Raw genomic sequence first — 27788 nt, forward strand, 5'->3', positions numbered from 1 at the left:
CGCCCAAAGTCAGCCACAGTCCCTCTCTCAAATCCACAAACACTCTCACATTCTCGGCATCACACAACGACCCACAATCACGGGACGTGATTTTAAATGCAGAAGCTCACTGCACGGACAGAAAACTTTGCCCCGCGGTGCGCAGGCACAAAAGTGTGCAACGACGGTCACACACAGATCGCCACACCTGAGCATTCAGTAACGCTGAAGTCACGCACGCGCGGAGCTTCACGGTTTCCTCACACGCCGGTGCCCAGGGGCCCCTGAGTGCCCGAGCTCGACTCTGGTGGCACACACCTCTCTACTTACACACCCTCGGCCACGGCAGCCTGCGCAGGCGCGGAGTAGAGGCGAGCCTTGGGTTCCTCTGGGAAATGTAGTTCAGCAAAGAAGGCCGCGGCGCAAAGCGTTCTGGGACTCGTGGTTCGCGGGGTTCGTAAGGAAAAGCTGAGCAGCGTCCAGCTCAGCTGGATGTTTCCCCAGCCGAGCTCGGGGTCCCGCGCGCCTGAGTCCCTGCTCACCTTCACTCCGCGAGGGATTCTGGGAGGGGACGTCGCGGGTCCGGAGTCGCTGGGCGGGTTTCCAGAGCCCGCCGCGCTGGGAGGTGAGTTGGGCCTGGCTGCGCGCGGGAGCCGGAGGTCAGGGCCGGGCTTGGGGTAGAACCGCAGCTACAGGGATTGGACCAGGGTGGGTGCCTCTGGGGTTACTGTCCAGCTAGCTATGTGAGAGGCCGCTGTGTGACAGAATGTGATCTTGTCTGTCACCGCATGTGTGCTTATGTGCGACTCTATGTTTCAGGTATAAAACTGTGTGTGCGTGTCTGTTTCTGCAGGTACAACTATGTGTTACTGAATATGGGTTTGTGAGAGACTGCGGGTGTGACACTGTGTGTCGCCGGTGAATTTGTGAGATTATGTTTGACTACTTGTCTCTGTGGATTTAACAGTGTTTGAATGTCTAAGACAGCAGGTGTGATTGTGTACCTGTGTCCATCTTCTCTCTCCAGGTATAGATTTGTCTGAGTAATGATGACAGGTTGAGTGACCTAGTGTGGTATGTCACTGTGTGCGAGATTGCATGGGACTGTCTCTTTGTTGGGGTAATTGTGTCATCTGTCTTTGTGTTAATGCCACTGCATAGGTGTTTGACATTACAAGTGAGCTTGCGTGACCATGGATAGTGTATGTGTGTGACTGGGTGAGAAATTTTATCTATATGTACGTGAGACAGAAAGCTTTATTGTGTGGGACCTAGTGTGTGATAGTAGGCGCAGAAATATTAAAATTACTTGCCCAAATTCATACAGTTTTTTAGTGACAGAACGGGGTCTTGAACCTATGCATTTTGGCTCCAGAGTCCTTGCTTTTAATCACTAAACTCTCTTGATCTTTCCCATATTGTGAGAATGAAAAATTTTGGACCCTGGGTTCTAAGAGTTTTGGAGAGGATTGTTCCTGACCTTGGACTAGGAACCTCTAGGATATGGGTTTCTTCCTTCATTCCCCTTGTGAGTCACAGGACCTAGTCTAAAGACATTGTAGTGAGACCATCCCCAAACTGACTGTCTCTGGGGGAGGAAAGCGTAATCTGAAAGCCTAGTTTTTCTCTCCTTCGGCCATGGAGTTTGAGATTTTAGGTTTGTCTTTGTCAAAGCTCTTCCATGTTTGGTGCTCAGAGAGGCTGATCCATGGCTCTTTTCCTTATGTACCAAGTGAGCTAAATTTTAGTTCTGACTTTCTCGGTTAATAAGAAAAATGTTCGTTCTCATTTCCTTTGCAAATGTGTGTATAGGATGTAGGCAGGGACAAGGGTAGCACTTCTTTATGCCAGGAATTGGCTCATGCTGTCTTGACAGTGAGGAAAGAAATGTTCTGAGAGATGGAGTAATGTGCCCAAGGTCATGTAGCCAATGAGTGAAGGATTGGAAAGTCAGCATGTGCCTGGGGGTTATATAAAACCCAAGTCTTTAAATTCAGCTTCAGAGACTGATGTTCATCTCAAACTTGGAGAACATTACCCAAACGGTACACAGTTACTTGCAAACAGAAATTTTAAAAAGGCATTTCTTTTATGCAGCTGCTAGATAGGGCTCCCAGATGCAGAGAATACTTCATTGATTCCTCTCAGATTTCAAAGGCTTTTATGGACAATTTGAAGCTGCATTGTGCTAATGAAATAATTTTTTTTAAGATTTTATTTATTTATTTGACAGAGAGCACAAGTAGGCAGAGAGGCAGGCAGAGAGAGAGAGAGGAGGAAGCAGGCTCCCCACTGAGCAGAGAGCCCGATGTGGGGCTCGATCCCAGGACTCTGGGATCATGACCTGAGCCGAAGGCAGAGGCCTTAACCCACTGAGCCACCCAGGCACCCCTGAAATAAATTTCTTAAACAGTGAGTTGGCTAGTGCAGAGTAGTAGCCTAGAATTAGGGAGTTGTGTATCCTAAATTCTAGGTCAAACACAACTATGCTCACTTTCAGAGTGAATAAATGTTGGCCCTGAGGGGACTGTGCACTTTGTTACTGGTTTGTATTAAAAATGAGCAATGCCTGCCTCAAGCTTTATTCCTGTGAAGTAATAAAGGTAATATCTGCCTGCTCTGAAGAGGCTTCTCTAGTAGATGTATAGCAATGATTCCCCAGGTTATGTTAAATATTTTGTTCAGACATTGTAGGCTCTTGAAGGAGGACCAGCTTTTGAGTCTTATTGCAGTTTTACCCTTAGGACTGAGTTAGTTGTTTAAGCTTTTTTTTTTTTTTTTTTAAATTTTTTTTTAAAAGATTTTATTTATTTATTTGACAGAGAGAAATCACAAGTAGGACAAGTAGGCAGAGAGGCAGGCAGAGAGAGAGGAAGGGAAGCAGGCCCCCTGCTGAGCAGAGACCCCCGATGTGGGACTCGATCCCAGGACCCTGAGATCATGACCTGAGCCGAAGGCAGCGACTTAACCCACTGAGCCACCCAGGCGCCCCTGTTTAAGCTTTTTGAATCTCAATTTTACTTGTTGGTAAGATGGGGTTAATAATACTTATCTTTGCAGTTTTGTGAAGATTAAGATAACGACATACATGTGTAACATTGCTATTTATATTACAGGAGGCACAGCAAGATTTATTTACTCATTTAGCAGATATGTTTTGAGCTCCTGCAAAGGTATTATAAAAATAATACATAAATATATATATAATATAAAAATAACAGATTTTTTTTTAACACCTGGCATTATTCTAAAACCAGAGATATATCAGTGAACAAAATGAATCATAGTTCTGTTAGATCCTACACTATTGTTTGGGGAGACAACAATAAAGAGAATAAAATAAGTCCAACGGTATCAGATGCTAAGAAGAAAATGTATCAGGATAAGGGAAAGAGAAGGGAAATTCTCTTTAGATAGAATTTTCAGGAAGGTTCCCCTGATATGGTGACAATTGAGCACTAATAGGAATGTGAAGAGAGGGAGTGAGCCTTCCTGAGTCCAGGAAGAAGGAAAAGCAAAGGCAACAGCCCTGAAGAAGGAGTGTGCACAGTGTTTGAAGAACTGTAAGGCAACCTGTGTGCCTGGAGTGGGATGAGCCAAGGGGGCTGAGGGTAGGAAATGAAGTCTAAGGGCAGTCAGGGGTCAGATCATAAACCACCATTGTTGACCATTGAGATTTTGTTGAGTTGAGGCTACATGTTCTTAATATCAGGAATTTAGGGCTTAAATTCAGCTCTGGTTTTTTTCTGAGATCTTGGAAGGAGGCTGTGGAGACCTTAAAGGGACAAGAGTTCTATCTTTGTGAATCTCAGGTCAGCAGCATGGGGCTGGTCTGCCATTTTTTTCTTAATTTTTTATTTTTTATAAACATATATTTTTATCCCCAGGGGCACAGGTCCGTGAATCGCCAGGTCCACACACCCCACAGTGGTCTACCATTTTTTTTTTTTCCCCTTTAATTCTCTCTTCTCAGGACTTTGTTCTCCAAAAGGGAATACTGAAGAAGGAAAGAAGGATGGCTGTTGGGCTTTGTAAAGCCATGTCCCAGGTAAGTTGATGTTTTCACTTTGTTTGCAGAAATTCCCCCTCATTTTTTTGGACTTTGGGACCTCAGAGAGTCAGAAATAGCCCTGTGAGCACTCTCATCTCTTCTGTCTCTTAACTACTTATGATCTCTCTACAAATCATTTTTCACTCAGTGCTGTGCTGAAATATGTGATGGGAAACAACTATCCTCTTTAGATGGATCATGATTTGTTGTGCTGCCATTCAGTACAAATGAAATGAAGGACAGAGGTGTGATTATTGAGTGTCCTATTAAATAAGAAGGTCCAGGATGGCCTCTCTGAGGAAGTGACATTTAAGCAAAGAAAACCCTCAGTGAAAGTAGGGGGGAGGTTTTGTGAAGATCTGGGAAAGAGCTTTAGAAGGAGAAGGAAGAGGGCACCTGGGTGTCTGAGTCGTTAAGCATCTCCCTTCGGCTCAGGTCATGATCTCGGAGTCCTGAGATGGAGCTCCACATCAGGCTCTCTGCTCAGTGGGGAGCCTGCTTCCCCCCAACTCCCCCGCCTGCTGCTCTGTCTACTTGTGATCTCTCTCTCTGTCAAATAAATAAATAAAATATATTTTTTTTAAAAAAAGGAGAAGGAAGGGGCGCCTGGGTGGCGCAGTCTGTAAAGTGTCTGCCTTCGGCTCAGGTCACGATCCCGGGGTCCTGCTCAGCAGGGAGCCTGCTTCTCCTTCTCCCTCTGTCTTCCCCCCTTCTTGTGTTCTCTCCGTCAAACAGATAAATAAAATCATTTAATTAATTAATTAATTAATTAATTAGACAGAAAGAGACAGCAAGAGAGGGAACCCAAGCAGGGGGAGTGGGAAAGGAAGAAACAGGCTTCCCTTTGAGCAGGGAGCCTGATGCAGGGCTTGATCCCAGGACCCTGGGATCATGATCTGAGCCAAAGGCAGATGCTTACCCGACTGAGTCACCAGGTGCCCCCAATAAATAAAATCTTTTTTTTTTTTTTTTTTTTTTTTTAAAGGGAGAAGGAATAGCAAATACGAAGTTACTGTGGTGGAAAGATGTCTGATGTATTCTAGGAATATCATTGAGCCAGTATCCTCAGAGGGGAATGAGCACTGTGAAAGCAGAGGAGTAGCTGGGGAACAAGTTATGTGGACCCTTGAAACTCATGACCAGAACTTTGAGTTTTGTTCTGAGGGTGAAGGAGAGTCATTGGAGTGTTTGTGATTTAATGTGATTTCTATTTTAAAAGGAAAATAGAAAGGAAGTAAGGGTGGAGCAGGGAGATCAGTCAGGAGACTACTGCAGTAGTCCACCTGGAAGGTGATAGCTACCTGGGCCATTGTGGTGGTATTGGAGCTGCTGGGGTTTGGGGTATATGTTGGAGATAGAAAATAAGGGATTTGGCCAGGGACTGGTTTGGGAGTGTGAAAGAAAGTCAAGGATAATTACAAAAATTTTTGACCTGGGGCAGCTGTGCAAATGACCTTAGCATTTACTGAGGTGGAAAGACAGGGCAGAATGATGAGATGGGAACAAAACTTGAGTTCTTGATCTAGTAAGTTTGAGAGACCTGTTGGATATCCAAGTGCAATAGTGATTATATACCTGGAGTCAGGATTGGAGATGTGAATTTGAGAATCATTAGTGTATTTAAAGCCATAGGACAGGATAGGATTATCTTGAGGATAGGATTGTGAGTTAGATAGGAAAGATGCCCAAGGACTGAGTTTTGAGTATTCAGTATCTAGAGGCTGAAAAGAAGAGAAGGAACCAGCAAAAGAGACTGAGAAGGACTGATGTAAAAGAAAAACCAGAAGACTATGGGTTCTGGTAGTCAGGAGTACAGTGTGTTTCATAGAGGGTATGATCAACTAAATTAAATTCTTCTGAGAGACAGTGAGGAAGATGAACTGACCATTGGGTTTGGTAACATGGAAGCTACTGATATTCTTGACAAAAGCTACTTGATAGAGTGGTTGGGATGAAAGCATTGCAGTGGGATCACAAGGGAATAGTGGGCCTAAAAGGTAAGAATAGAGATGAGTCGAGACCTGTGCTGTCCAGTAATGTACCCAGTAGCCACATAAGACTGCTCTGAGTTAAGATGTACTATAAGTATAAAATATATACCAGATTTTGAAGATTCAGTACAAAAAAGAATGTAAAACATCTCATTAATAATTTTAACATTGAGTACATGTTGAAATAACATTTTAGATGTAATGGGTTAAATATATTATTAAATTTGCTTCTTTTTTTGTTTTTAAAGATTTTATTTATTTATTTAGAGAGAGAGAGAGAGCAAGAACACAAGAGCAGGGAGAGGGAGAAGCAGACTCCCAGCAGAGCAGGGAGCCTGACTCGTGGCCCAATCCCAGAACTCTGTGATCATGACCTGAGCCGAAAGCAGAGACTTAACCGACTGAGCCACCCAGGCGCCCCTAAATTTACTTATTTCTGCTTACCTTGTTTTTTCTTTTTGCAATATGTAACTTAGTGATTCAGCATGACAATTGGTCTTAAACTGTAAAATGTAAACTTAAACTGTAAAATGGGGTTCATAATTTTTTCTTATTTTTTTAACAAGTTTTACAATGAGATTTAAGATAATATTGGTAAAATGCTCATTAGTGTGTCTTATACCACTTACTGGTATGTAGTAATTGGTCAATAAATACAGCAGTTATTCTTATGTGTTTCCATCATTAAATCTATTTACTTTTTTAATGTAGCTACTGAAAAATTTTAATATGAGGTTTACTTTATTTTTCTATTAGACATTGTCGATTTAAACAACTCTTTGGAAGAATTTTGTTTTTAAGAGGAGTAGAGAAATTGGACAATAACTACAGTGAATTATGGAAGGGAATTTATTTGTCCATAAGATGAAAGATACTGTATCAGTTTGTATACGAATAAAAATCATTTAGGAAAGTGGAAAATACTGATAATATAAGAGGGATATCTGTTATCTCCCTGATACAAGGAAGAGAGGTGACAGTGTCTTTGTGTGGACAGTGGAGGGAATGGTCATAGACAGGAGCCTAGAGTTTCATGCATAGTAACAGAGGGAAGACAGAATATATGAGTATAGATACAGTTTAGCAAGGACCTGTGGTAAGCAAGAAGATGAGGAAGTTCAAAGTGAAAACAGGGAAGGAATTGGTGGTATTTTGAGAGAGAGGCAGAATCTATGAAGTAGTCATAGGAAAATGGGAAAGTGAATTTATGGGGGGAAGTGTAGTGGTGCTTTTGTGGACTCTCTGGTCATATCCTAGAAATACATTGGATCAGCGTGTTTATCAGTCAGGTCTCCAGCAAGAATCAAAAGGGAAGTGTTTCCAAGTTATGAATCAGTGTATAGAGAACTGTAAAGAATAGTGCTATACCCTCGGACAGTAAAACTTGGACCTGAACCCAGAGATAGAGAGATCTGAGTGGGGAGGGCCTCTGACAGGCATTGTGACCTAGGATCAAAGGAGACAGACCACACAGGGTGGTGCTGTAAGGAGGATGCCAGGGGAGTAAATATTGTGCCTCACTTGCCTCCTTCCCATCTCTTGCATGTGGCTGAACCCAACTGAAAATGGGGTCAGGTTGGGGAGTCTCTTAATGCAGTCAACACAGGTCAGCCTCCCAGGACACAGAGAAGTGTAGAGGGACAAACGAAAGTTATATAACTGTATGTAGTTGTATGAGGCTTTTTTCTCTAGCCACGTTCATCTGTATTTCTGCAGTGTAGAATAACCATATTTGTCTTTTTTTTTTTTTTTTTTTGCAATTTGATGAACAGCAGTGTACTTTTAATTTGAAAGCACAAGCAAAAGAGATTATTTTCTAGGTAAATATAAAATACAAAAACTAGCTCAAAAAGTAGAAAACTAAATATACCAATGCTCAAAAAAGAGTTAACACAGCAGATGCTGTGTTTAGAAGAACCCACTTCCTGGTTGGCTTTTGACTGGCATCGGAGATTTTGGCACTAGATCCGTTCTCTACACTGATAGATACTTCATGATTTTTTATAAAAAATGAGACAATACTCTGCAAAATGGAACTCTGCCATTTTAAGCTTTGAGTACTCTTCCTTCCTATGGATGTATTACAGGAAAGTTTACCATTTATTCACTGAGTGGCAAATATTTACTGTTTACAATGTGACAGGTTTTATAAACACCAAATATTCAAGAGCTTGTAAAACAGAGATCCTTCCCTTCGTATAGCTCATAGTCCAATGGTGTAGGCTAACCTGTTTATTTATTTATTTATTTATTTATTTATTTTTAAAGATTTTATTTATTTATTTGACAGAGAGAGATCACAAGTAGGCAGAGAGGCGGGCAGAGAGAGAGGAGGAAGCAGACCCCCCGCTGAGCAGAGAGCCCGATGCGGGACTTGATCCCAGGACCCTGAGATCATGACCTGAGCCGAAGGCAGCGGTTTAACCCACTGAGCCACCCAGGCGCCCTTATTGATTTATTTTTTAAAAAGATTTTATGTAGTTCTTTGACAGAGAGTGAGAGGAAGAGAGCACACAAGCAGGACTGGCAGAGTGGGAGGGAGAAGTAGGTTCCTGAGTGAGGCTTGATCCCAGGACCCTGGGATCATGAACTGGGCTGAAGGCAGACAGTTAACTGACTGAGGCACCCAGGTGCCCCTTTATTTTATTTTTAAAAAGATTTTATTTTATTTATTTTAGAGAGAGAGAGTGCATGAGCAGGGAGAGGGAGAGTGGCAGACTCCCCACTGAGTGTGGAGCCCTGTGTGGGGCTCCAGCCCATGACCCTGAGATCATGACCTGAGCTGAAATCAAGAGTCGGATGTTTAACCCATTGAGCCACTCAGGTGCCCCTAAACTTATTTTTTGACATTAAAGTTTTTTTCCGGATTTTTCATATAACCTTCCAATGAAAATTCTATCTAAATTACTTCACATACAGGGCGCCTGGGTGGTTCAGTGGGTTGAGTCCTCTGCCTTCAGCTCAGGTCATGGCCCTAGGGTCCTGGGATCAAGCCCCTGGGCTCTCTGCTCGGCGGGGAGCCTGCTACTCCCTCTCTCTCTCTCTTTCTGCCTGCCTCTCTGCCTACTTGTGATCTCTGTCAAGTAAATAAGTGAAATCTTTAGAAAAAATAAAATAAAATAAATAAATTACTTCATATACTTCATTATTTCTTCAGAACACCTTTTTACAACTTTCTCCTCATATATCAAATCTAAGTTTCAGACCATACCCTATTGTTAAACCCCAATTCAAGGTCTTCCCTCACTATTCTGACCCATTCAGTATCTCAGTTTGAGGAGTATAAAGGAATCATCACTATCAGAATTTCTTGATACATAGTATGTGTAATATAAAATAGCCTTGCTGACATACTTTCATGTTATAAACTCATGTTTCAGGTCATAAGGTAATTTTTTTCCTGTGTGTACATCTCTTTTTATTCACAAGTGTGAAATTTTCAAAGGGTGAGTCTGTTTCTAATATTTCTCTTTTCTCTCAAAAGTTTTGACAAGCCTGGGCATGTACTTGCTCTCTAGTAATTATTTTCCTCAGGCCACCTAGAGTTTTGAACTCTGGCAAAATTTCATCTTTTCTGCTAGGACCATATGGGAGTACTTGGCAACGAGATCTTTTTTTTTTTTTTAATTTCAGGGTCTGGTGACCTTCAGAGATGTGGCTCTAGATTTTTCCCAAGAGGAATGGGAATGGCTGGACCCGTCTCAGAAGGATTTGTACAGAGATGTCATGTTGGAGAACTACAGGAACTTGGTATGGCTTGGTAAGGATGTTACCCCCGTAATTCAGAATCTTCCCTCTGGGGTGTTTTTACTTCCTCCACTGGGAATATCTAGGTCATCTTAAGTGCTTAGCTGAATTTCTACTTCCTGTTCCCAGGGAATAATTTGAAGTAGTTCCAAAGAATTAGAAATGAGTAGCCCCCATTGCTGTAGAATGAGGTAGGAATTTGTTAAATTACAAATTATGAGGTCTCACCCTAGACCTCCAGAATCAGAAACTCAGGAAATAGGCCCAGTAGTCTGGGTTTTAATGAGCCCTCCAAATGATTCTGATGCCCATAAAAGTTCGAGAACCACTATGGTTTCAGACTTAGTAGGTCTGGGCTGGGGCCCAAGACTTTGCATTTCTAGTAAGTTCCTAGGTGGTGGTGCTTTAGCACTTTGAGAGCCACTACTGCAGAAGAAGCTTCATCTTCATCCTTCATACAAGCATCATTCCATTCTCTGGCCCTTCCTCTAATTTCTTTTCTTGCCTAATGAACAAAAGATTGAGATTGAGTCCTAGAAAGGCGATAGCAAGTTGATTGTCTGCCTGTTTGTCTCTTTCTTGCTCTCATTTTTCTTCTCCTGTAAACAGGACTCTCCATTTCTAAGCCCAACATGATCTCCTTATTGGAGCAAGGGAAGGAACCTTGGATGGTGCAGAAAAAGATGTCAGATGGTCAGTACGCTGGTGAGTGACCAGGAGCTGGGCAAGGAGGGCTGTTGTATGGTGGCAGGCCAAGAGGTCATGAGAAGGCTACCCTGCACTTGAGGAGGCTGCCATGGGCTAGGCAGGGGTGGGTTTCTCCCTATTGCTATCAAATTATACACTTGTGATTCTTCTGCATATAACCCGAATCTTAGTCCTTCCCACTTCTTTCCTTTTTAGGGTCAGAAATGTATACATTTCCAGATTATATTTTAGAGTTTTTATTTTTACCAAAGTTTTCAGGGTTGTGCATGCACATTGTTTAAAGAGTCAAGTAATTTTACAACACTTATTCCCTTAATATACATGCTGCCAAAGCAAGCACAACACTTCTTCCCTTAAAATAGGCAGTCTCTTGTCTTCTTCCTCAGTTTCCCTCTCAGAAGGATTGATCTTGCTTTTGCAGCTTATTTTGGATGTTTCCTTCAAATCTGCAATATGTTTATATTGCTGTTTCTTAATTGTCTTTCCAGGTTTAGACCTCATCCAATATTTTTTTAAGAAAGTAAGAATTTAGTACTTTCTTTCTTTTTTAAAAGATTTTATTTATTTATTTATTTGACAGGCAGAGATCACAAGTAGTCAGAGAGGCAGGCAGAGAGAGAGAGGTGGAAGCAGGCTCCCCGGTAAGCAGAGAACCCGATGCAGGGCTCGATCCCAGGTCCCTGGGATCATGACCTGAGCTGAAGGCAGAGGCTCAACCTACTGAGCCACCCAGGCACCTGCCCCCATCCATTCTTGAGCGCTTCCTTCTTTCCTGGTTCCAGGTATTCTAGGTTCATCTTGTTTTCCTTGCCTTAGTCTTGAATCAGCTGTTTCTCCTGGGACCTCTATTTCCCTTTATTGGGAAATGATGCTTAGAAACCAAGGTCTGGGTGCTATGTGTGCTCTTTGCTACCAGAATGTCATTGTTCCGAGGCCCTCACAGCAGATTAGCTGGAAAATATATGTGTGTGTAACCCAATACACATAGGTATACTCACATTTGTATATTTGTATCTGCTTCTGTATTTTTATATTCTTTTTAAAAAGATTTTATTTATTTGAGAGAGAGAGCAAGTAAAAGAGAACATGAGAGGGAAGAAGGTCAGAGGGAGAAGCAGACTCCCCGTGGAGCTGGGAGCCCAATGTGGGACTTGATCCTGGGATTCCAGGACCATGACCTGAGCTGAAGGCAGTTGCTTAACCAATGGAGTCACCCAGGCACCCCTATTTTAATATCTTGATTCTAGTCCTACTCCACAGGGTTTAGTTTAGCCTTTCTCCTTTACTTATCTATACTTTCTTTTTCTGACAATGAGAAATAATGCATTTACTTATTTCTTCCATTTTAGTATGCATATTAAGTAGTTTTAGAATTTCCAAGCTATTCCTCTGTGAGAAACAAATTTACTAACTAGATTACATTAGTTGTTTATGGTTGTTTCTATCTGTAGTCTTACAGTATTCAGTCAAAATACTCTTTTCCAAAGTTATCTAAGTTAGCTCTTTTAGATTTGTTTGTTACTACTTATATTCTGTTTGGGTTCCTGCCACACTTGGTTGGTTTTAATTATATATTTATTTTTGTATCTGAAACATTACTATGCTTTTAAGGATCAGAGCTATAGAAAAATATATCCTCAGTAATATGTTCGTTTCTCTTCATATCTACTATCCTAATTCTGTTCTTTAATGTCTTCCTACCCCTTTCTTACCCACTTCTTATAGATTAAAGATCTCTTTATTTTCAGACTTGTCCTTTTTATGTTTCTTTTGTACAAATGAGCCAACATATATGTAGTTTATTGTATCTCCTTGTATGCTACATAAAGGGTACCTGGGTGGCTCAGTGGGTTAAAGCCTCTGCATTCAGCTCAGGTCATGATCTCAGGGTCCTGGAATCGAGCCCTGCATTGGGCTCTCTGCTCAGCAGGGAGTCTGCTTCCTCCTCTCCCTGCCTGCCTCTCTGCCTACTTGTGATCTCTGTCAAATAAATAAAAATCTTTTAAAAAAGGGTGGGAGTAGCATACTGTACATACTCTTTGCATCTTGCTGTTTTCACTTAACTATAAATACACTCCATTAGTCATGGACATCTTCCTCATTTTAACAGCTACAAAATACTCTATTATCTGGATGTTATGGTAATTTATTTAACTACTCATTGATGTGTGGACTTCTGGGATGTTTGCACTATTTTACAATTAGGACCAGGACTTCAGTAATAACCTTGTATGTATGTTTTCTCATATTGTCAAGGCTGTATTTTCAGGATAGATACTTGGATGTAGGATTGCTGAGTGTGTATGTAGTTTTGTTAGGAATTGCCAAATGCCCTTCCAGAAAGGTTGTAGCGGACTGCTTTCTGTATTGGGTTTTTATTGCTGCTGTAACAAATTACCACAAATTTACTGGCTGAAAACAACATGAATTTACCATTTTATAGCTCTAGAGGTCAACAGTTGAAAAATGGGTCTTATAGGACTATAATCAAGATGTTAGCAGCCTGTCTTATGAATACCGTGGAAGAGAAACTGTTTCTTGCCTTTTTATGCTGTTTTTGGATCTTTCCTCATCCTTTTATTTTCAGTTTTTTAAAATCACTTTAAGTATGACATTTACATACAGTATAGAATTGAGTTTTTCTGGTGCCAATCTGAATATCATTTTTCAATTTTATAGGTGAAAGTCCAGTACATTTCTTATATGTTTGTGCTTAATTCTGTGTTATTGTTTTATATGACATTTTCTGGTTTTTACAGGTTTTTTTTTTTTTTTTAAGATTTTATTTATTTATTTGACAGAGAGAGAGATCACAAGTAGGCAGAGGCAGGCAGACAGAGAGGCGGGGAAGCTGGCTTCCTGCTGAGCGAGAGCCCGATGCAGGGCTCAATCTCAGGGCCCTGGGATCATGACCTGAGCCGAAGGCAGAGGCTTTAATGCCACACAGGCACCCCATGGTTTTTACAGTTTTTAAAAAGACATTTACTTATCTATTTTTCTAGCCTTTTATTTTGATTACTTAATACTATAGTTTTGTAATAAGTAGGAATTTTTTTCTTTTGTTCCAGTGTTATAGTGCTCTGTTTCTGTAGACAATATTTATTCCTTCTGTTACTTTAAAAACTAGCCTTTGAGTTTGTTTCTTTACCTAGTATAGATGAGTCAGTTAGTAGGCTTGTTTTACTTCCTACTTTCTCTTCCTAAATTTTGTTAGTTGTACACTTTTTATATTGTCAAGGCATATTATATTTACATGCTTTCTGTCACTTTTGTCCCAACCATTCATTTCATCTTTGTTCTACAGTTAAATATATTGTGTTTTCCATGAGGTCCTTTTGCTGAGATTTCTCTAGATATCTCTTGGTTGCCTGAAGTTTGTCCTCTAGAAGTTTCCTCACAAAGAGTTCACACAAATAAAAGCTTCCCAGGTTCTATCTTGTTCACAATTAGCTGTTCTTTCTATAAGTTTATTATAGTGTAATATTAATGTTGAATAGTGTTATGAAAAAGTCTGATACCAACTTGATATTTTCCTTTATGTATTATTAGCTTTATATTTTGTTCTGGTCTCCTAGTAGTTCTTTCTTTAATTTTAAAGTTATTTTGTTAGAGTACGTCTCAGTCTTGACCATTTTTAGTTACCTTTTCCTGCCTTTTCTTATTTTCATTTCTACTTTATCAACTATAGTTTCCAAATCTATGTTAAATAATTGCTATAAATTTTTTTCTTTCTGATATCACAAGACATTTTCAGGTGTTTCACATTAAATGTGCCTATTTTTTTCTGTTCCTAGCTCTATGGGTGTATATATTTTAAGCATGAAAAGCTTTTGGATTTTATATACTTTCAGCATCTTTTAAGGCAATTATTTTTTTTCTCTTCCTTTACACTTTTTTCTTTCATAAAATTTATGGAAGAAAAATTCTGTAAGAACTTACAGTGAAGATTTCCTATTGCTGAACTATTTTTGTATTTCTGAGTTGCATACATGGTCATGTGTATTATTCATTAAATATACTGCTTGATTTAATTTTTAATATTAAAGAATGTAGCCTGTTATCCATGGGGGAGATCAGTCTGATATAAGGGTAGTGAAGGAGATCAGTGGAACAATAGAGAAAGCTCAGAAGTATATATGAGAACTTTATATTTGATAACAAGGTGGCTTTTTATTTTTATTCTTTTTAAAAGATTTTATTTATTTATTTGACAGAGAGGGACACAGCAAGAGAGGGAACACAAGCAGGGGTAGTGGGAGAGGGAGAAGCAGGCTTCCCACTGCGCAGGAACCTGATACAGGGCTTGATCCAACCCTCGGATCAGGACTTGCGCCGAAGGCAGACACTTAATGACTGACTAAGCCACCTAGGTGCCCCAACAAGGTGGCTGGATTTTAAATCAGTCGTGTAAAGAGATTTTCTTAAAAGTTAAGGTTAGTATTTGTATAATACTGGATTTTGGAAAGTCTTTCTTAAAATGTATATCAAGGCCAGACTGCATAATGGAAAAATGGGAGATTTGACTTCATGTTTTCAAAAATTTTAATTGAAAGCACTGTAAATGAAGATGACATGTGACAATAAAAAGTGATGACTTGAAAAAAAAAGTGATGATCAAGGGGGAAAAAATACTATAAAGCCTTAAAACCCTAAATTTATAAAGGACTTCTATAAACTACTTAAAAGAAAATGCTAATGCAATTAAAACATGTGTAAAAAATACAAATAAAGAATTCACCAAAGAAGAAACCACAAAATGCAAAGCCAGTACACATACACATTTATGAAAATGCTCTAGTTTACAATCAGAAAATTGCAAGTTATAAATAATGAGGTACTCTTTACTTATAGGGACAAAAATTTTAGAGTGATACTAGTCAGTGTAGATTAGTCTGAAGACATGTATTTTATGTTCTGGTAGGAATGCAAATTGATAAAAATTACCTTGGGGGGCAGTTTGACAGAGGATATTAATATTTTAAATATGCACATTTATAGTTTTATTTAATACTTCTTTTAGAAATATATCTTATAGAAATATAAAATTATGGGCCCCTGGATGACTCAGTTAGTTGAGTGTCCAGCTCTAGGTTTTGGTTCAAGTCATGATCTCAGTCAGGGTTCTGAGATCGAGCCCCATGTGGGGCTCCTTGCTCAGCATGGAATCTGCTTGAGATTCTCTCGCTGCCCCTCCCCTCCCGTCCTCTCATGTGTGTGTGTGTGTGTGTGTGTGTGTGCTTGTTCTCAAATAAATAAATAAATAAATAGATAAAATCTTTTTAAAAAAGAAACATAAAAGCATGCATAAACATACTGTAGAAGCTGCTTACTTGATTTATAAGTGATTACTCTTTTTAAAAGATTGTCATGAGGGATCATAAAATATATACACACATGAGACATTTTATTTTTAATATCCTTATGATTGTTGCTTTACATTCTTCTTCAGGCATACTACTTATATCTGTTTGATTAGATCTCTGGCCATGACCTTTTCTTGTTCTTTCTTTTGGGATGAATTCCTTTCCTTTCCTTTTTAAATCCATTTAAAATCTCTGTCTTCTTCTATATTAGAAAAACCTGTTATGTTTCCTGCTCCTGAGAGTAATGTCTTTATGAAGAAGAGTGTCTGGGGCCTGGAGCTTCGGGGAGTGTCTCTGATGTGTGCTCTGTGCTCTGCGTTTGTGTTTTGGCTGCTCTGTCCTTCAGGCCAGCCATCTGTAGAGGCTCTCCTTGCCTGCAGTGGGCAGTGTTTAGTCCTTGGCCAGAAGTGGCAAGTTTTAACTAGGTGTGTTCTGGTGTGCACCTGAGACTAATGTAAAACTGTCAACTATATTCAAAAGAAATTCTTAAAATCTCTCTTCAGCATGCATTTTATTAACTCAATATTAAAGTATGTGGTTCTCAACCAATGAACTAATGAGGTTGAGAACACAACTAAATTTTGTCAAGCAAGTAACTCAGCTTTTGGGCTAGAAGTGCAAAAATCTATTAAGATGCCTAGTTACCAAAATTATGGTTCATCCATTCTGTGAATAGAGTAGTTTTATTTGTATTGACATGGGAAAATGTCTATAGTATTTTAAGTTTAAAAAAAATTTTTTTAAAGATTTTGTCTATTTATTTCAGTGGGGGAGAGAGAAAGCATAAGTAAGGGGTAGGGGCAGAGGGAGGGGGAGAAGCAGACTCCCTTGCCAGGAGTCTGACACAGGGCTTGATCCCAGGACCCCAAGATGCTGACCTAAGCCAAAAGCATATGCTCAACTGACTGAGTCACCCAGGTAGCCCTAAGTTTTTATTTATTTATTTATTTAATATATTTTTTTTTCATCCTGAACATACCTAGAAGGGAATCTCATAGGAAAGACACATGGAGGAATTTCCAAATCAATTAAGATGCAGATTGTTTTGAAAAGGTACAGTTAAGAACCAGCATTAGGGCTGCTCTATAACATTTTTCTGTTTTTCTTTTTTTTTTTTAAGATTTTATTTATTTATTCATGAGAGACAGAGAGAGAAGGAGAGGGAGAAGCAGGCTCCCCACTGAGCAGGGAGCCAGATATGGGACTTGATCCCACGACCCCAGGATCATGACCCAAGCATAAGGCAGATGCTTAACCATCTGAGCCACCCAGGTGCCCTCTTTTTTCTTTTTTTAAAGTAATCTCTATACCCAGTGTGGGGCTTGAACTCATGACCCTGAGATCAAGAGTCTCATGCTCTACTGACTGAGCCAGCCAGATGCCCCTTTCCTTTTTCCTTTGAATAGAAATAGTATTTATTAGAAAATATTCAAGTGATTAAAAAATGTATGAAGTAGGGGCTCCTGGGTGGCTCATTCGTTAAGTGCCTACCTTCAGTTCAGGTCATGATCCTGGAGTCCTGGGATCGAGCCCCACATTGGGCTCCCTGCTCAGTGGAAGGCCTGCTTCTCCCTCTCCCCCTCCCCCTGCTTGTGTTCCCTTTCTTGCTGTGTTTCTCCTTGTCAAATAAATAAATAAAATCTTTTTAAAAAATGTATAGAGGGGTGACTGGGTGGCTCAGTGGGTTAAAGCCTCTGCCTTCGGCTCAGGTCATGATCCCAGGGTCCTGGGATCGAGCCCCGCATTGGGCTCTCTGCTCAGCAGGGAGCCTGCTTCCTCCTCTCTCTCTCTGCCTGCCTCTCTGCCTACTTGTAATCTCTGCCTGTCAGATAAATAAATTAAATCTTTTTAAAAAAATGTATAGAGTAGGAAGAATACTCTTCTCTTGAGATACCATCCAAAGACCTTTACTGTTCATGGTTGGATCTGTATCTTTCTAGAATTTCCCTTGGACAGATCTCTCTCTCTCTCTCTCACACACACACACACACACATACACACACACAATTTTTATATGCATCTGTTTACAAATTGCTTTTTTCTTTTTCTTTTTTTAAGATTTTATTTATTTGATAGAGATCACAAGTAGGCAGAGAGGCTGGCAGAGAGAGTATGGGGGGGGGTAGGAAGCAGGCTCTCTGCTGAGCAGAGAGCCCAATGCGGGGCTCAATCCCAGGACCCTGGGATTATGACCTGAGCTGAAGGCAGAGCCTTTAACCCACTGAGCCACCCAGGCGCCCCTACAACTTGCTTTTTCAAAAAAATTTTTAACTTAAAACATTGTATCGGTTAGGATGTGGAGGAAAAAGGAGCTGTAGTGTGCTGCCATTGGGAATGTAAACTGGTACAGATATTACAGAAAACAGTATAGAGATGCCTAAAAAATTAAAAATAGAAATACCATATGATCCAGTAATTCCATCAGTGAGTATATACCTGAAGAAAACAAAAACATTAATTAAAAAGATGTATGCACCCATATGTTTATTGCAGCATTATTTATAATAGCCAAGATCTGGAAGCAACATAAGTATCCATTGAGAGACAAATAGAGAAGTAAGATGCGTATGTGTACTCAATGGAATATTACACAGCCATAAAAAGATGAGATTTGGGGCGCCTGGGTGGCTCAGTGGGTTAAGCCGCTGCCTTCGGCTCAGGTCATGATCTCAGGGTCCTGGGATCGAGTCCCGCATCAGGCTCTCTGCTCAGCGAGGAGCCTGCTTCCCTCTCTCTCTGCCTGCCTCTCCGACTACTTGTGATTTCTCTCTGTCAAATAAATAAATAAAATCTTAAAAAAAAAAAAAAGATGAGATTTTGCCATTTGTGACAACATTGATGGTCCTCTAGAGGGTACTATGCTAAGTGAAATAAGACTGAGAAAGACAAATACCATATGATTTTACTCATGTGGAATCTAAATTTTGAAAAATGAATAAGCAAAATGCAGAATCAGACTTCTAAATATGGAGAACAAACTGATGGTTATGAGAAGGAAAGGGATAGAGGATGAAACTCTTATTCTTCACTGGATCCTATAAATTTGTGTGCTTCAGGTGTGTTTCTTTTGACATTTCCCTATAATTAAAGAGAATTTTACAAATTGCCTTCGTTGAGTCCTTTCATAGAGATTTTAATGAAAGGATGGTATAAAATGCAATGCTTAGGTTGTATTACTGATTCTAGAAACTTTTTTCTTTAGAATTTTCTTTTATATTATTGCTCATCCTATGCCATGCATCCTTTAAGATAATTTCATAAGTTCAGAGGTAAATTCCTTGTGGAATTCTTATTGAAATTGACCTGATACAAATTAAGTTGGGGTAAGCAAGCATGTGTATGTATTTTTTTCTTTTTATACAGTTATGTCTTATATTTTTATCTACTTAAATCTTCTTTGAAAAAACTCCTTTGAAATAATTTCATACCATTTCATACCATTTCATAGGATCTTTTCAGTGTTTCTGTACACCATACTACCTTTTCTTTTCCAACTACTTTTATACCAATTATAATCTCCACTCATTGCCTTTACTTCAGATTCTCTTACATGTCTTAGCACTTGCAGTCTGGCATTTGCTCCCTCTAATTTGGCTAAATCCAGGTGCCTTTCTTTATTTTCCTATTCATCAGCTTACCGAGATTTATAAGATAGTTCTGACCACTATTCATTTTCTCTGTTCAAAGCTCTATTCTGTTTCTCTCTCCCTTTAACTGACTCATGCCCCTATTTTTCTGTATTTTCCTCATTCAACTGTAAGATTTTTGTCATGTTACTTTGGATCTTTGTCCAGTGACATCTAGTAGAACATTCTGTGATGATGGATATATTCTATATCTGTGCTTTGTAGCCACTAGCCACATTTGGCTGTTGAGCACTTGGAATATGGCTAGGTATTATTGAGAAACTGAATTAATTTTTTTTAATTTTAATGAATTTAAATTGCCATATGTGGTTAGTGGCTACCATATTGGACAGCATAGCTCTATACAGTTTTTTAAAGATGGAGATCCAATCTGTAAATCTGTGGATCATTGGTCAGGCTATTCATGGAAACACGTTTTCTGGGCTTTGGCTTTCTTCTTAAGATTTCTCTTTAGGTCCTGTCCTTTTATCCTAGACTTCCTAGTAGAATCTTCTAGGTTTCCTGCCAGGAGATTATTTACTTCATCAGGAAATCTTCCAGGGAGATTCTATAGTCTAGTAAGACTTTTTCTTCTGCCAAGTTATATTTACTATGCTTACTAGTTTCTGTGCAGTTCTGATTGGATTCCAAAGTTGGTCAGACTTTGATTTTTAACTTCTGTCTATTTATAGATTATAATCAGTTGGAAATTACACATCTTTAATTGCCTGGAGATAGAGAGATAGATAGATTTTAAAGATTTTATTTATTTATTTGACAGAGTGAGAGAGAGAGAATGGAAACACAAGTAGGGGGAGTGGGAGAGGCTTCCTGCTGAGCAAGGAGACTGAGGTGGGGCTCGATTCTAGGACCCTGTGATCATGACCTGAGCCAAAGGCAGACACTTAACTACTGAGCCACCCAGGCACCCCAGCCTGAATATATTTTAACCCCAAAGGATTTACTTCTCCCATTGTTTGTCTTGTTATTTGACCATCAGTCTATTTCATAATCCCCCCCCTTTTTTTTAAAGATTTTATTTATTTATTTGATAGAGATCACAAGTAGGCAGAGAGGCAGGCAGAGAGAGAGGAGGAAGCAGGCTCCCCGCTGAGCAGAGAGCCCGATGCAGGGCTCAATCCCAGGACCCTGGGATCATGACCTGAGCCGAAGGCAGAGGCTTTAACCCACTGAGCCACCCAGGCGCCCCTCCCGCCCCCCCCTTTTTAAGATTTTATTTATTTTTTTGACAGAGAGAGCACAAGTAGGCAGAGTAGCAGGCTGAGGGAGAGGGAGAAGCAGGCTCTCCACTGAGCAGGGAGCCCCTGTGGGGCTTGATCCCAGATCCCAGGACCCTGGGATCATGACCCAAGCTGAAGGCAGGCGCTTAACTGACTGAGCCACCCAAATGCCCCTCATAATCCTTTCTTGAACATAAATGTAACTTCTGAGACTACTAATGGTGTAGGTGTAATGATAACTTAACAAATCCTTATTAATTTGCTGCATTTTATGGTAAGTGTCACTGAATACATATAACGAACGTCTGTTTCCTAAATGTATGCTTTTTTCTTATACCACACTTGTAAGATCATCTCATTTTGCCTACTAAGAAACTGAGGCTCAAGAGATGGCGTAATCAATTTGTTAATTTGTTAAAGGTAGAATAACTAGCTCCCTAGATGAAGAAGTAGGATTTAAACTCACCTATGACCCCAAACCCTGTATTTTTTCCAGTGTGACACATGGATGCCTATTTAATCTCTTCCACTTTGCCTGAATCCATAACTTCCCTTTCCCCCTTAATCACTGATAAGGGTGAATTGTCTCTCTTCTTTCTTGCTGAATGCCACTATAATACCTTAATACCATTGACTTTAGGTGTTTCTGGACTCGATCACTATGAATATGTCTTCCACATATACCATACTTCCTGTTCTGTACTTTCCCAGGCTATACTCTATACTGTCCCCTAGAATACCCTATATGGAATTCCTTCCCTGATAGTATTCATTTGCCTAAGTACAGAGTGTCGTCTTCTTTTTTCCCCCCTGAAGAGTTGTTGGAGCTCCAGGCATCTCAGAATACCTGATGTTGGAAAATGTCTGTAGTTTTCTCCCATCAGTTTTTTTTTTACTCAGCATTACAGTAGGTACTTTATAAAGCTGCCATTTGCCTGGAATAGAGAAAAGATTTATACTTGGTAAGAGGAAACACAGTGGCCCTGGGTGATGAATATAGGAAAGAAGGTTCTAGGAGAGTTCGTGAGGGAACAATGAATTTGTGCCAAAAAAAAAAAAAAAAAAAAGAAGAACAACAGTGTAGACCTAACAGAGTAAGTGAATAAATCCCTCTCAGGCCTTGGTTGAGATAGAGCCCAAAGTAAGAGAAAATCCATGGCTATGCATAGGAAGAGTAGGTAGGGATGGGGCTTTCCCTGGGTGGAGGGTGTATTGGAAAGAAGAAAGATACAGATGCATAATGTATTCTTTGTTTTTCAACTTGTGCTGACCTGGCCTGCAGGTGGCTTTTCTTTCAACAGATGGGATGCTGTTATGGAAGAGACTATGTTATGGATGTATGTAAGACTATGTATGTAATGCTAACATGTGCAATTCTAAAATAATCTCCATGCATATCAGAACATGAAAATGAGGAGGGCCTGGATGGCTCGGTCAGTTAAGTGTCCCACTCTTGATCTCGGGGTCAGGAGATTGAGCCCCCGGTCAGGCCCCATGCTGGACTTGGAGCCTGCTGAAGATTTTCCCTCTCCATCTCCCCCTCACAACACCTCATGCTCCCTCTCTATCATTCTCTCTCTGTCTAAAAAACAAAACAAAACATGAAAATGACTGTTACTGGAATAACCACTGCATTTTGGAAGCATGATCATAGCCTTGACAATCAAGCTCAGATTCTCCAGGAATTATTCCTTAACTAAATTAGTGAGTTTCGATTTCTGTTTTCCTGATGCTTATACTGCTAATAATCTGTATCATATTAACCAGTCCTTCATTATGTGTCAAACTGAATTTTCGTATGTACAAGTTTTATCTCCTTAGAGTTTAAAAAAGAGAGAAGGGTAGCACCTGGGTGCCTTAGTCAGTTAAGCATCTGACTCTGATCTCATCTCAAGTCTTGATCTCAGTTGTTAGTTGAGCCCTGTATTGGGCTCCATGTTGGGTGTGGAGCCTACTTAAAATTGTTTTTAAGATTTTAAAAATTTATTTGACAGAAATAGACAGTACAAACAGGGAGGGGACAAGGAGGGAGAGGCAGAAGCAGGCTCCCTGCTAAGCAAGGAACCTGATGTGGGACTTGATCCCAGGACCTTGGGATCATGACCTGAGCTGAAGGCAGATGCTTAGCTGACTGAGCCACCCAGGCGCCCCCCAAGTTTTGTTTTGTTTTTTGTTTTCATCTAAAAAAAGGAGAGAAAATGGTGCCTGAGTGGCTCAAACAGTTAAATGTCTGCCTTCAGCTCAGGTCATGATCCCAGGTTCCTGGGATTGAGCCACGCATGGGGCTCCCTGCTCAGCAGGGAGTCTGCTTCTCCCTCTGCCCCTCACCCTGTTTGTGCTCTCTCTCTCTCTCTCAAATAAATAAAATCTTAAAAAAAAAAAAAGGAGAGAAAACGACCCATGTCTCAGACTCTTTTCCCTTCTACTAAATGCTGGGTGCATAATAGTCGATTCTGTATAATTGAATATATTGGCTGATTATTGTGTGACATGAGAAGGACTTTCTCATTTTCCTTTTTTTTTTTTTTTTTTAAGATTCCTTTCAGTGACTAACCCAGTGTGGGACTCAAACCTACAGCCCCAAGATCAAGAGTTGCATGCTCCACCAACTGAATCAGCCCGGAGCCCCTCATTTTCCTCTTTTTGAGATCATCTTTTTTTTTTTAAGATTTTTTATTTGAGAGAGAGAATGTGTGGGGAGAGGCAGAGGGAGAGAGAGAGGGACAAGCAGACTCTGTACCGAACCCAACACAGAGCTTGAGCCCAGGACCCTGAGATTATGGCCTGAGTCAAAAGTCAAGAGCCAGCCACTTAACTGACTGAGCCACCCAGATGCCACTTTGAGATCATATTTTAAAAAATAATTTTCTTTCCATCTTATCTCAACAATACCCTCTCCTGAAAGTATCAAGTTTCTATTTTGTAGGCAGCATTTTTCTCTCAATGATGAGCAAAGCTGACCTTCAGATTTCTTCTAGACAATAACAAGAACAACCAAAAAACCCACAGTACTGGGACGCCTGGGTGGCTCAGTTGGTTAAGCAGCTGCCTTTGGCTCAGGTCATGATCCCAGCATCCTGGGATTGAGTCCCACATCAGGCTCCTTGCTCAGCAGGGAGCCTGCTTCTCCCTCTGCCTCTGCCTGCCATTCTGTCTGCCTGTGCTCGCTCTCTCCCCCACCCCTCTGATAAATAAATAAAATCTTAAAAAAAAAAAAAAAACCACAGTACTTTTTTTCTGGTCCCTAATAAAATCTTAAAAGTTGTTGCACTTTCTGGCAGCATTCATTCACTTAACAAAATACTACCATTGTCCTGGGCACTAAATACAATAGTAAGAAGAAAAAGAAGTAAAGCATCAATCCCTGCCTTCATGGAGCTTTTAGTCTTAAGAATAGTACTAGATAGTGCAGAGTAGATTCGAGACTTGAAAGACTAGAGGCAGGGAAACTGTGATTATGATCTAGTCAGTTTTTCTCAATTTCTTATCTTTTCAGCATTGAGCTTTGTCTGCATCTTGATCCCCTACATTTCCCCTATCACCTCCCTATCGCCAACACATATATCTTCCTTTATCAGCTTTCTTCATTCTTTGTTCTTTCTTTGTATGTTTTTCATATTTGCTTGGCCATATTTGAAAGGTGTCAAAACCATATACTTTCTCCCCTCATCCCCCCAATTAAATTCTTTAGTTTCTTCTAGAACAGTTTTCTCCTTGCAGAGGCAAAAAGGACACATTTGCTTTCTTGATATTTTTCAGACTGGGAGTCTTGGTATGAAATCAAGGAATTATCTCCAAAATGGTACATTGGTGAAGAGGAAATATCCCAGGGGATGGTAATGGAAAGACTTAGAAGTTATGACGTTGAATATTCCAGTTTCAGAGAAGCCTGGAAATATGAGGGTGAATTTGCGCAGCATCAACAAAAGGAGAGGCATTTCAGGCAAGTGACAGCCCTTAAGGAAATCTCTGCTGTGAAAATGGACAAAAAATATAATAATTCTGAGAGAAGTGTTCTCTTGAAATCAGTACTTTCACCACAAGAGAGAGTTCCCACAGTAGAGCAAGTACATAAATTTGGCATTTATGATAAAATGTTTCCCCCAAATTCCGTCCTAATTGAACGTAAAAGATTACCTGCTGAGAAGGACTCTTTGACAGATAATGAATGTGAAGAATTCAACCAGAGTACATACCATAGTAAAGATATAGGAATTCGTCCTGGGGAGAGACCTTATGAAAGTAGTGATTTTTCGAAGCTCTTAAGTTTCCATTCATTACTTACTCAGCATCAAACAACTCATTTTGGAAAATTACCACGTGGGTTCAGTGAATGTGATGATGCCTTTAGCTGTTACTCATTCTTTACTCAACCTCAGAGAATTCACACTGGAGAGAAACCGTTTGTATGCAATGACTGTGGAAAAGCCTTTAGTCATGACTTCTTTCTCAGTGAACATCAAAGAACGCACATTGGAGAGAAACCATATGAATGTAAGGAATGTAACAAAGCTTTTAGACAGAGCGCACACCTTGCTCAACATCAAAAAATCCACACTGGAGAGAAACCTTTTGCATGCAGTGAATGTGGGAAGGCCTTTAGCCGTTATGCCTTCCTTGTTGAACATCAGAGAATTCACACAGGAGAGAAACCATATGAATGTAAGGAATGTAACAAAGCCTTCAGACAGAGCGCACACCTCAATCAGCATCAGAGAATTCACACTGGAGAGAAGCCCTATGAATGTAATCAATGTGGAAAAGCCTTCAGCAGACGCATCGCCCTTACTCTGCATCAAAGGATTCATACAGGAGAGAAACCCTTTAAATGTAATGAATGTGGGAAGACTTTTGGCTATCGCTCACACCTTAATCAACATCAGAGAATTCATACAGGTGAAAAGCCTTATGAATGCATCAAATGTGGGAAGTTTTTTAGGACTGACTCGCAACTTAATCGACATCATAGAATACATACCGGAGAGAGACCTTTTGAATGCAGTAAATGTGGGAAAGCCTTCAGTGATGCTTTAGTTCTAATTCATCATAAGAGAAGTCATGCGGGAGAGAAACCCTATGAATGTAACAAATGTGGGAAGGCCTTCAGTTGTGGCTCATACCTTAATCAACATCAAAGAATTCATACTGGAGAGAAACCTTATGAATGTAATGAATGTGGGAAGGCTTTCCATCAGATCTTGTCCCTTAGGCTACACCAGAGAATTCATGCTGGAGACAAACCCTATCATTGTAACGAGTGTGGGAATAATTTTAGCTGTGCCTCAGCCCTTAGACGACATCAGAAAATTCATAATAGAGAAACTCTCTGATTGTAAGAAGTGTATGAAAGAAAACATTTAGTCACCACTCAGTCCTTATTAAATAAATATCAATGAATTCTTTGGTTAATGATTCTATGAATGTAGTAAATATGGAGAAGCCTTCAGTTTATGAGCATCCTTTATTTGAAATAGCCTGAATCATAGACATCTGTTACTTTTGGATCTATTCTGTGCCCCATTTAAAACTTACCTCGCCCTTAGTGCAAATTATTCTGATGAAACTATTAGGGAGAGCAGTGGATTGGTCATAGGTGGCCATAGTCTGGTTAATAAGGACTTGGAAGAATGCCCTGTTTGCACCACTAAAACACTAGGGGGGCATTATTACAGATATAAGAAAAGATCATTTTTTTCCCCTGGAATTGCAAGTTTCATGGATTTAAAGGATTTTTAAGGTTAAAAACTCACCATAGCTTTTTTTTTTTTTTGGTCACCGCATGAGGAAAGCCTTCTCAAGATCAGTCTAACACAGAGGAAAGTGGAGATAAGAGACAAATCTGATGACATTGTTTGATCTTCTGAGTTCAGTCATGCCTGAAGTCTATACCATCTTTTACTTTTTAATTTCTGTGGTCCAATAAATTTCCTTTTTTTTCCCCCCTTAATTTGAATTGGATTACTGCCTCTTGGAATTACAGTCCTGATTCATACACCCTATGTTTGCTGTACATTTGAAAAAGCCTTAATTTTTTATGGCACAATTATCCTGAGAAACTCTGTAAGCAAACAAGTATTTGGAAGTTGAATACACAGCCTTCATGAAGCTGAGATAATTATTATGTTTTACTTGTTGATAAAAATTATTTTGGTATTTGTTAGACTCATTATAAGGATAAGTTTTTTAAAATTCACCTAGTAAAACTCCTTCACAGGCTTTCCCATAAGGAATTAAAATCATTTGTGGTGGCGACTCACTATAGGCCTTTAAAGAAAGAGTGGCAGGCTAAGAGAATAATGGATTTGTCACATTAATGAATGGCTCCTCATCTTAAAGGAATTATTTGATGTTCTGTTTTCAGAATGGGTTTAAGCATATTGTGTAATAGAATATAATAGAGTTGTAAATGAGGTTTTCTTTTGTGGGGAGACTGTAAGCTTGGCTTAAGAAGTTTATGGATAATTTCGTTGAACTAGAGATTCAGACAAAGATATTTCCAGCAGACAGAAAGGATGGGACATTTCCAACTCATAGTAAAAGTGAAACAGTTAGAGCCTAGATTTCTTAGGCTATAAGTTATTACCATTCTTCACAGTAATGAGGAATATGAGGGTATAGGGCAGTATATTCCTATTGTAAATGAGTGGGTATAGAGAGGTAAACTGATGATATGATAATGGGGCCACCTTAAAAAGTTAGAACTGTTAGAATCTTGGACATTGTCTGGAAAGCATTTGTAAAAACAACAGAACAAATGAATTAAGAAGGAGTAAAAGATTTGTATGTGTGCGTGGAGTGAAGCAATGACTACTACTCTTAAAATTTCTTTATTAGTCAATTTATATTTTATCTAATACAAATTTGAAAATTTCCTGAATATTAAGACGGATTCCCTTGAGACTGAAACCATGGATTTAGTATGACTTAATACTTCAAACCTTGAACAGAAAAAAATACGATTATAAAACACTGCCAAACATATTATATTTAACTAAAATGTCACTTGATATGCTGAAAATCCATGTCATTTCTTTATTCTTTCATATATTACCTAGAGGTCTAGAAATACTTATTTTATTTTG

The 27788-nt window shown here is 39.7% G+C and overlaps 1 protein-coding gene across 6 annotated transcripts; it reads left to right on the forward strand.

Annotated features, from left to right (window-relative positions):
* The first annotated feature begins 399 nt into the window (after nt 1-399).
* Nucleotides 400-27788, forward strand: ZNF527 (zinc finger protein 527). Of its 6 annotated transcripts, none has more exons than XM_032325612.1 (5): nt 400-604; nt 3953-4027; nt 9655-9781; nt 10378-10461; nt 24466-27788. In XM_032325612.1, the coding sequence occupies exons 2-5, from the start codon at nt 3995-3997 to the stop codon at nt 26034-26036; spliced, it is 1815 nt and encodes a 604-aa protein (XP_032181503.1). In that variant the 5' UTR covers nt 400-604; nt 3953-3994; the 3' UTR covers nt 26037-27788. The 6 variants fall into 6 exon arrangements, with proteins under 6 accessions (XP_032181503.1, XP_032181509.1, XP_032181504.1 ...); XM_032325618.1 differs by having other exon boundaries at nt 454-604; nt 10378-10473; XM_032325613.1 differs by lacking the exon at nt 400-604 and having other exon boundaries at nt 9655-9771; nt 10378-10473.

This window comes from Mustela erminea, chromosome 19, assembly GCF_009829155.1.
Source record: "Mustela erminea isolate mMusErm1 chromosome 19, mMusErm1.Pri, whole genome shotgun sequence".
NCBI classification, from domain to species: Eukaryota; Metazoa; Chordata; class Mammalia; order Carnivora; family Mustelidae; genus Mustela; species Mustela erminea.

What these genes read in the sequence shown, in the direction of transcription:
- ZNF527 (XM_032325618.1), top strand. Translation starts at nt 3,995, where the DNA reads ATGGCTGTTGGGCTTTGTAAAGCCATGTCCCAG. An exon ending in TTTGTAAAGCCATGTCCCAG is followed by an intron (nt 4,028 to 9,654) that starts GTAAGTTGATGT and finishes TTTTAATTTCAG; the next exon opens with GGTCTGGTGACCTTCAGAGA. An exon ending in GTCAGATGGTCAGTACGCTG is followed by an intron (nt 10,474 to 24,465) that starts GTGAGTGACCAG and finishes GATATTTTTCAG; the next exon opens with ACTGGGAGTCTTGGTATGAA.